This window comes from Peromyscus californicus, unplaced genomic scaffold (assembly GCF_007827085.1).
Source record: "Peromyscus californicus insignis strain IS unplaced genomic scaffold, ASM782708v3 Scaffold_10__1_contigs__length_136768540, whole genome shotgun sequence".
In the NCBI taxonomy this organism is placed as follows: Eukaryota; Metazoa; Chordata; class Mammalia; order Rodentia; family Cricetidae; genus Peromyscus; species Peromyscus californicus.
The window spans coordinates 50,933,036-50,943,193 of record NW_026294391.1 but is presented as its reverse complement, the minus strand read 5'-3'; the positions used below and the strand labels follow the sequence as shown (position 1 = coordinate 50,943,193).

The window sequence follows — 10,158 nt, the reverse complement described above, 5'->3', positions numbered from 1 at the left end:
GAGTCACTTGGTATCTGCATGTCGTTTTTCTGCGTTTGTTTCTTCAGCCATCTTGGAAGCACAGCAGGCTGTGTGTCCCTGGACAGGACCCACTTTCTGTGATTCTTATTTTGTGTAGTGAGTAAACCAGGCTTGGAGAAGTCCACTAACGTGACTATGTTCTCGGGGGCTCACACAGCCAGTGAAAGATAGGTCAGACACTAATCATGGAATTCTAAAGCGCAGCCCAGCTTCATTCTGCAAGAGCAGGACAGACACACTTGACTGCTCTGGCCGCTCCAGCAAGCACCAAGTCCTGGGGTCTCACTCCTGGGAAGTGCCTGCCTTCCCAGGGAGCCCAGAGTGAACCTTAAAGGTTCCCACATATACTAGGCCTCCTAGAACACAGGCCTTGTCCACTTGGAACAAATATTGGGGAGAGGAAAAGCTTGTCATTCCAATGGAAAATTAAGGAGTGCCTCAGTTCTCAGACCAGCACTAACATTATACAGATTTTGCAGTCAGGAAAATCCCGGCCCCACATGGATGTTTGTTTTTTGGATAAAGTCTCAGAGTTGTGTAGCTGGCCTGGAACTCCTGGCGTTCCTCGGTCTCCAGTGTGCACCACTGTGCTGTGCCAAAATTTGCCTTTTCTGTTTGTTACTAGCTCAGTGTCCTGGTTCAGACAGTGGGTTTATGACTTTAGCTACCTGGTATGTTAAATGAGGATGTTGCCCTCCCTCCATCTCCGAGGGCTGCGCTATTTGAGAAAAAAACAAGCTCCAGGACAGCTCCCACTGCCCTATGCCTTTCCCTCTCCTCTCTGACCCACCCCTCACGAAATGGTTCCACGGCAAAAACTGCAAAAAGGGCAAGTGAAAAGGTAATTTAAAAAAAAAAAAAAAAAAGAAAAGCTAATTTTCTGGGTCTAGTCAGAGGAAATCTATAGATTGCCCTGGCCGACACTTGCTTTGCTACCTCCTGGTAGGTATTTTTTTCCGGCCTCGAAGGTTCCTGCGTAGCCAAGTGGGTGAACTCAGCAGAGGCCGAGCTTGTGTCGAAATAAGAGACCCCTGCAGCGGCCTACCTAAGAGGCCCTAAGCAGGGGGTGGGAGGCAGTTGCGGACCTGCCTAGAGAGTCCTCGGGAAAAAGGGAGGGACTGAGAAGAGACGCATTGCGGATAAAGGTAGGGGGCTGGTGTGCTGGGCGAGGGGGTGGGACCAAAAGGCTCTGCGCAGCTGTTGGAGGAGTGGGTGCGTAAGAAGAAGGGGCGGGACCTCCGTCCACTGTCAACCTGGTTGGCGGTGGGATAGTGTGTTGGCAAAGAGGCGGGCTCTCCTTCGAGTGCACATGCGCGCCAAGGTCTCCAGGCTGAAGCTTTTGTTGGGAAAGCAAGCGGGACTCTTATTTGGACAGTTAGCTGTTGCGCATGCGCGGGGCTTCCTGAGGCGGTGGGTGGTATATTAGGCGAAGAGGCGGGGTCGCCCGAGCTGCCGCGCTGGCATTTTCTCCTGGACGAGGAGAGAGTGCAGCTGCCGAGAGCCGAGCACTGCAGTCCTGACCCTCTTGAGTCGTGAAGAAGGGAAGCAGCGAGGGGGTTGGGGTTGGGGCCTGAGGCAAGGTGAGACCAGCCCCCAGAGTGGGCATCTGCCCCCTGGTGTGGCGCCCTTCCCCTATCCTTTTCTCCCAATCCCTTTACCCTGGATTTAGAAACCCCCTCCACCGCCCGGTCCCGGATTCGTACCCCCTCCCGACCCTTTCTAATTTAGAACCCCGTTCATCCCCCCCCCCGAATCCTTATCCAATTCCTTCACTGAAGCCTCAGATTTCTCGACCTTGATCCGTTATACGGGTCCTCTCGATTCAAAACCTTAATTCAACTTTCCCGAAGCGAATCTTTCCCCTCCCCTCCCCCTCTCCGCCCCCCCCCCCCCCCGAAAACTACCGCGTTCCGAGCTCTCATCCGATTCCAGACCGCAGATTTGCAGCGTTCCCCTGTCAGCGGCTGGAAATGTTAGCTGGTCCGTCGGGACGCCCGTTTACTTTTCCCGCTCCGATTAGGCCCGGTTCTCCCCATCCCCGGCACCTCCCCCGCCCCCAGAATCCAACCACACGCGCACACACAATTCGGCCCTGCGTATTTTCCTTCGGTAGTGTGTAATGCCTAGTTCCTCTCCCACACCCCCCTAGGCTCTGCTCTTGCCAGAGAGACAAGAGCTATGGCTCAGAAACCGGACGGCGGTGCAGGCCTCCGCGGCTTCCAGGTGAGAACCCCGTTCCCCATTCCTCCATTTTCCCTGCTGACAGATGACGCCCACCACTGGCCCCCTTTTCCCGGCGCAAATGGCAGGATCTGATTTTGCCCTTCTTCCGGCCTGGACTCCGCTGCCTCTCAAATTTCTAGCGTTTATCGAATGGGGGAGGGGCGTCCCTTTTCAGCCATCGGTCCCTGCTTAGAGAAAGGGGAGACCCTGTTAGTCAGGGCAGTCTGCCCAGAGAATGCGGGTTGGGTAAGGAACCATTTTTTTTCCATAACCCTGACGCGTGTAGAGCAGTCTGTCGCCCCATCCCCCAACCTCTCGCCTCCACCCCTCCCTTTCTCCACGCCGCGAGACTCCCCCTCCACCCTCGCTGCTTAGCCTCCTCCATTCCTCCCACCTCCTCCTCGGGTCTTGAGTTTCCCACCGCAAGCCTAACCAGTCCAGCTCCAAACCCGCTTAGGGTTCAGTGGTTTGCACCACATTCCTCACCAGCCCCTGCTGCCTCTGACGGCCCTCACCTTGCCCTGCCCCCTCTACCCTTAACCAAGTTTTGTTCCCACCCCGCCTCCCATTGACCCTTCTCTGCCCCCATCTGTGAACTGTGAGGCTTGTCTACAGCTCCCCTGCTGCGGGTGCCCCTCCTTCTGATCTGGCTCCTAAGGCCCAGAGGTTGAAATTAACCCTCTCCTGTATTTGCAGGCTGAGGCCTCCGTTGAAGACAGCGCCTTGCTTGTGCAGACCTTGATGGAAGCCATCCAGATCTCCGAGGCTCCACCCACCAACCAGGCCACAGCAGCTGCCAGTGGGCAGAATGCTAGTCCCCAGAGTTCACAGCCCCCAACTGCCAATGAGGTGGCTGATACTGAGCTCTCAACAGCTGCTGCTAGGCCTAAGACAGGCTTCAAAGCCCAGAATACCACCACAAAGGGTCCAAATGATTTCTCTCAGGCACGTAATGCCAAGGAGATGCCCAAGAATCAGTCTAAGGTGGCCTTTAAGTCACAGAATGGCACCTCTAAAGGTCCAAATGCTGCCTCTGATTTTTCCCAGGCAGCAACCACAGGCAAATCAGCTAAAAAGTCTGAAATGGCCTTTAAGGCCCAGAATACCACTACTAAGGCAGGCCCCAGTGCCGCCTACAATTTCTCTCAGTCCCCCAGTGCCAATGAGATGACCAACAACCAGCCTAAGACAGCTACTAAGGCTTGGAATGATACCACTAAGGTCCCTGCAGCTGATGCCCAGATCCAGAATGTAAACCAGGCCAAAATGGCTGACATAGGGACCAGCCCAGGTATCTCTGAAACTGACGGTGCAGCTGCACAGACCTCAGCAGATGGCTCCCAGGCTCAGAATGTGGAGTCCCGGACTATAATTCGGGGCAAGAGGACCCGCAAGGTGAGATCCCTGCTAGCTTCACTTTCCTTTCTTTGAAGTACATTTGCTCCAAACAAAATAAAGGGCATGTATGCCTATATTTTGGCTAAGTTGTAGGGGGTGTTAGATGTTTATTCCTGACCCCTGATTGTCCACAGATTGATGGTGAGCTTCTACAAGGACACTTGACAATATGGATCACCGCGCCACCTGTGTATAGGACATTTTAACAGTAAACACCATGTGTAAGGTCTTAAGCTAGGCAGGCTCACATCAAATTTTTTTATCTTTAGATCTTAAAGATTGGCCTCACTAGCTAGAGAAAGCACAGGGAGAAAAGAGGTGGCTTGAGTTCAGGGTCACGTAGGAAAAGAAGCCCCACTCTCTGGTTGCGGTTGGTCTGGTTTGGAGGTGAAACTCCTGCCTGAAAGACAAGGAAAAACCAAGTGACCAATGGCGAGTGAGGGGTCAGGCTGTCCTTATAGGTGAAGATTCATAGGAAGTTCCTAGGTTAGCTACTGGAGGACCCAGGATTAATAGTGACCCTGGAATTTTCTTGTCTCTTGTGATGCAGATTAATAACTTGAATGTGGAAGAGAACAGCACTGGGGAGCAAAGGCGGGCCTCACTGGCTTCAGGGAACTGGAGGTCTGCTCCAGTTCCAGTGACCACTCAGAACCCACCTGGCGCACCCCCCAATGTGCTGTGGCAGACCCCACTGGCTTGGCAGAACCCATCAGGCTGGCAAAACCAGACAGCCAGGCAGACCCCACCAGCACGTCAGAGTCCCCCAGCTAGGCAGACACCATCAGCTTGGCAGAACCCAGTTGCATGGCAGAATCCAGTGATCTGGCCTAACCCAGTGATCTGGCAGAATCCAGTGATCTGGCCAAACCCCATTGTCTGGCCTGGTCCAATTGTCTGGCCAAACCCAATGGCCTGGCAGAATACACCTGGATGGCAGAGCCCACCCAGTTGGCAGGCTCCACCCAGTTGGCAGGGCCCCCAAGATTGGCAAGGCCCTCCAGATTGGCAGTTACCACCTGACTGGTCACTGCCTCCTGACTGGTCATTTCCCACTGATTGGCCTTTTCCACCTGACTGGATCCCTGCCGATTGGCCAATTCCACCTGACTGGCAGAACTTACGACCCTCGCCTAATCTGAGATCCTCCTCCAACTCTCGTGCCTCACAGAACCAGGGTGCTCCACAGCCCCGAGATGTGGCCCTTCTTCAGGAAAGAGTAAGAGCTGTACCTCTCCACTCATTTTACTGTTGTCCTTCCATTTACAATCAGCCAAGTTTCCTGCAAACATAATTTTAATTATTTCTTTCTCCCCAGGCAAACAAGTTGGTCAAGTACCTGATGCTTAAAGACTACACAAAGGTGCCCATCAAGCGCTCAGGTAGGTCTTCCCCTATCCCTGTGCTCCATGGGCATCTTTTGCTTATACATCCCTTCCCTTCCATAGCTGATTGCTCTGTTTCTACTTTTGAGGACCCTGACTGAGCTACCCTCACCAGGACTAGCAAAGGGACTGCTACTCGGTGCTCCAACTCAGTCTCGGTGCTTCCCCTTTTCTCTTACAGAAATGCTGAGGGATATCATCCGAGAATACACTGATGTTTATCCAGAAATCATTGAACGCGCCTGCTTTGTCCTGGAGAAGGTAAAAAGCCAAACCTAAGAAACTGGAATGATGGAGAAAGTTTCAATTTTATGAGATTCCTACTAGAAGTTTAGGACAAGGCTTAACAGGGCTGTGACTGCCTGCCTATGGGTAGATTATGCTAACTGCTGTAATTTCATATTCTGTTTTCTTGCCCCTGTAGAAATTTGGAATTCAGCTGAAGGAAATTGACAAAGAAGAGCATCTGTATATTCTCATCAGCACCCCTGAGTCCCTGGCTGGCATACTGGGAACGTAAGATGGGAAAGGAGATGGAATATGGCCTTTCTCAGTGATGCTTTTTTTTTCTAAGAGTTTCAGTATTCAGTCTCATAGGAGGTCATGGGCAGAGTGGGGGCATAATGATCTCCACTGAGGAATACTGGAAAAGCTAATTGGTAAGCTTGCTGGGGTTTTTCAAGCAAATGGCTGCTGGCTATATACATATGTGTATTCTTTTTGGACTCCTCTAGGACCAAAGACACGCCCAAGCTAGGCCTCCTCTTAGTGATTCTGGGCATTATCTTCATGAATGGCAACCGTGCCAGTGAGGGTGAGTGGCTGGACTTGCAGCTGGGGGTTGGCTGCAGCCTGATTCCCATGCTTGCTTTCTATGCCTTATGTCCTCTTGCCTTCTATTACAGCCGTCCTTTGGGAGGCACTGCGCAAGATGGGACTACGTCCTGGGTATGATTAGGCTCTTTCATCTCCTGTCTGTTCGAATTCTACTTTGGCAGCAGGGGATGGTCCCAGAATTGCATTAACCTGTTGGTCTGGGTGGGGGAACTTTGCCTTGGGGATATCTAAATTGTGTGGGTAGATGGGAAAACAACCTTGAACTCTCTCCCTCTTTTCTTCAGGAAAATTCTGATTGTCATTTTCTTTTTTACCATCAGGGTCAGACATCCCCTCCTTGGTGATCTGAGAAAGCTTCTTACTTACGAGTTTGTAAAGCAGAAGTAAGTGACTGCTTGGTCCTCATCCGAAAAGGCTTTCTAAACATATTACACACCACACCTGTATAAAGGTTCACAGAAATAACACCTTTACTTAGAAGTGTTTACCAAATGTACTCTTTGAGGTAGGGTGTTTCTACAGCATAGTTATAAGTGAAGCCTGTCCACCATGCTCATAGTACACTTTCTCAGGAAAGGGTGGGCCATGTCGGAATCCTGGAAGTGATCTATTTGTGGTTCGTTGACAAGATTATAAGAACCTGAAGCAGCAGCTTTAGCAGAAGGGTTAAAATGAGTGTTTCCTTTCTGTGACCCCATACAAGTGTCCCTTGCAGCTCTGAATGGTTGCCTGGTGTAGAATCCCTGGCATAGGAAGTCTAAGACCTGATTCTTAAAAGGTAGATACCCTGACTGTGTTTAGGAGTGACTGCAGTCAAAGATTTCTATTTGAATGAAAGAGTTTCAGAATCCAGAATTACTAGGTATTGTTTGCAGACTGCCCATAAACACGGACTCTTTTTTGCCCCCTCAGATACCTGGACTACAGACGAGTGCCCAACAGCAACCCTCCTGAGTATGAGTTCCTCTGGGGCCTCCGTTCCTACCATGAGACCAGCAAGATGAAAGTGCTGAGGTTCATTGCCGAGGTAATGGAGGAACTGATGGCAGGTTCATTGGGTTCAGTCCCCAGAACCCGGGTAGGGAAAAAAGCCAGATGTGGTAGTGCGTGTTTGCAGTCCAGTGCTGGGGAGGTGGAGAGCCTACTTACTGAGATACACGATCTCAAATGAAAGGGAGATGGTACCTGAGGAACAACACTCAAGGTTGAACTTCTGGCCTCCATGCATGCACATACCTGCCGCATGTATGTGCACACACATACAGGAACACACAAGAAAAGCCATCTCAGCAATTTACAAATATATGCTAGTCATTAACTTACAGACTTTCTCATTATATCTAACTCTAATTTCATACCCATTTAATGAATATGTCCCTGTTCCTCATCCAATTTGAGCCCCTGGCAACCACCATGCTAATCTACTCCTGTCAGTCTAGTTTTAGATTGCCAATACAATATTTGTCTCTTTGGATTGACTTATTTAACATAATGTCTTTCAGTTTCAACCATATTGTCACGAATAGTAGGATTTTCATTTTTAAAGACTGAATAGTATTCCACCGTATGTAATACAATATTTTCTTTTTCCATTCATCTGTTGTTGGGCACTTACACTGATTATGTATCTTGGCTACTGTAAAAGGTTGGTTTTGTTTTCTATTCCTCATTGCAGGTGCAGAAGAGAGACCCTCGTGACTGGACTGCACAGTTCATGGAAGCTGCAGATGAAGCTTTGGATGCTCTGGATGCTGCTGCAGCTGAGGCAGAGGCCCGCGCTGAAGCGAGAACCCGCATGGGAATCGGAGATGAGGCTGTGTCTGGGCCCTGGAGCTGGGATGACATCGAGTTTGAGCTGCTGACCTGGGATGAGGAAGGAGATTTTGGAGATCCTTGGTCCAGGATCCCCTTTACCTTCTGGGCCCGATACCACCAGAATGCCCGCTCCAGATTCCCTCAGGCCTTCACTGGCCCCATTATTGGCCCCAGTGGTACAGCCACTGCCAACTTCGCTGCCAACTTCGGTGCCATTGGCTTCTTCTGGGTTGAGTAAAATGTAAGTAAATCATGTTAAATTAGGCAGGTAGGGTTCTTGGGGGATACATGGTCAGTGGGGATTGTATTCACATTCCTAAGCTAGTAGTAATGTAAAACCCGTGGTAGAGAAAAAAGAAGCACAGAGAAGTAGTATTTGGTGTTAATGTTCCTTTTTACTTTATCCAGCTTATTGAATTCTTTTCCTTTTTTCTTGTATTCACAGATCCTGCTCATCATTTGCAATAGTTTTCCCTCCGAGTGAGGCTGAAGCCTCAGATTCCTTCAGAACACAGCTATCTAGAGAGCCACATCCTATTGACTGAGAGTGGCATGCAAGATAAATTTATTTGCTATTCTGTCTATTACTTTTTTTTTCCTTGTGTGTTGTCAAGTTTTGGTATCAGAAATAAATGTTGAAATTGCAAAGTGAATTAAATGTGCTCCTCTTTTTTGTGTGTATATCCAGGGAGAGAGAGAAAGCTCAACTTATTTATTGGCTCTAACCTGAAGAGCAGATCAGCTTTCAATATATGGAAATGTGGGTAGATCCATCTAATGGATTAGGAACCAAAGAAGGGAATGAATGAACACCAGTGCTGTTGAGATCTAAGGGCTGGTATAATAGTTCATACATTCAATAGCACATGAGTAATGCATGGTATAAGTAATGCTACTGTATAAGAAATGGAATGGTGAAGGAAGGTGTGGATGGTCAAAACAATTATGTTTAAGAAGAAAAGTGAACCCCCCAGTGTTTAAAGAGTCAAGAGTGAAGGATAGAAGATGAAGGGTCAGTGGCAGGATTCCAGAATGTTCATTATGTCCATGTGGAAAGTGAAAGAACTCTAGGATAAAGGCAAGAAAAGGAATAGCCCCATGAGCCAGGTACCAAAGTCTCTTCTGAGAGAATCCCATACTGAGCTAATAGATTACCTCTGTGCAGTCTCTGGACATTCGGCCTGTCCCTCCAGAAGCCATCACAATCCCCTGGTGACACAGGACTGGGGAACTTCATCACAGATACAGGGTTTATGAAGGCGGCCTCAAAAGGGGTAACAATAATTAATGAAAAAAGAGGCCATGAATTTGGGAAAGAACAAGGAAGGGTATATGGGAGGAGGGGTGGAGGGAGGAAAAGGGAGGGGAAATGATGTAATTATAATCTCAAAAAATATTTTTTTAAACAATTGTCTCCTGCAGGGAGAAAGGGGAGTCGTTGCTTAGAACACAGGAATTAAGGAAGTAAAACCTAAGTCGAGCTAGACAGCCCTTGGCTATGACCTGAACTGGACCTGTTTGAGTTAACTGAGGCTTTCTCGCCAGGAACAAAATTTGGCCTAGACCATAACTTACTTAAAAACTGGTATTTGGACACGTGAGCAGGGCAGGGGCAGAAAATTTGGGTGGTGGGAAAAAAGCAAGAGCAACGACAATTTGATTGGGAAGGGCTCAACAATGCTCAGGGACAGCGTCCAAGGGTTCTTTAGATCTGTGGGTAATGTCCACATTCCGAGAAGAGAGCCCAGGACTAGGAGGACGTGTAAGGCCCCAACCCTGCACTGCCTCTTGTCCTTCCCGCAGGCTTTCCTTTCAGCTGGGCATGACTCCTGGCCCTCTTCCCAGGTATGCCTGGAGAGTCGGCCTGATACCTGTTTGGCAGGGACTGTCACAGCCCTGAGACTCTGGGTCTGGGCTGTACTGGTTGATGTGAAACACCTGGGGTGTCTGGGGCTGGAGCCAGCCTTTCCGTGTGGGAGAATGCTTTTCAGCATGTGCTTTGTTAACAGCCAGTTTGGGTACAGAGCACCAAGGCCTGCCGCGGTGTGTGTCCCACAGCCTCCACATTCAGGTAGATGGATGCTGCTTTGCAGCTTCAGAAAAGAACAACTGATAGTCCATAACCCCTCAAGATAATCACAGGTTTCCCTGAAGTATTACTACAACCACCTTCATCACTCCCACAGCCCAGATCCATACTCTCCAGGTTATATCTGCCCCAGAGGGAGGGGAGCTCAGATGAGCTGAAGGATATGTGGGAAGGATTCCAGGCCCAAAAGCTATGCAGTAAAGTCATCCAGCCCTTCTCCTGCCTGCACTCAGTTTAAGTTGCTCATTTGTACATGGGGAAAGGTCTCCCCAAACTCTTGCTATGTCCAACTCTGTGATCTAATGTATGTGAAACCGACCGAGGGTAGGGGCTGGAGAGATGGCTCAGCAGTTAAGAGCACTGGCTGCTTCTTCCAGAGGACCCGAGTTC

The 10,158-nt window shown here is 49.6% G+C and overlaps 1 protein-coding gene across 1 annotated transcript; it reads left to right on the top strand.

Annotated features, from left to right (window-relative positions):
* The first annotated feature begins 1,385 nt into the window (after positions 1 to 1,385).
* On the top strand, positions 1,386 to 8,337 carry LOC128107197 (melanoma-associated antigen D1). The gene is made up of 13 exons (XM_052732816.1): positions 1,386 to 1,601; positions 2,171 to 2,244; positions 2,941 to 3,639; positions 4,193 to 4,861; positions 4,961 to 5,024; positions 5,209 to 5,288; positions 5,452 to 5,543; positions 5,762 to 5,841; positions 5,933 to 5,975; positions 6,185 to 6,247; positions 6,777 to 6,891; positions 7,540 to 7,920; positions 8,125 to 8,337. Exons 2-12 carry the CDS (start codon positions 2,200 to 2,202, stop codon positions 7,915 to 7,917), a joined length of 2,328 nt encoding a protein of 775 aa, XP_052588776.1. The 5' UTR covers positions 1,386 to 1,601; positions 2,171 to 2,199; the 3' UTR covers positions 7,918 to 7,920; positions 8,125 to 8,337.
* The last annotated feature ends 1,821 nt before the right edge of the window (positions 8,338 to 10,158 follow it).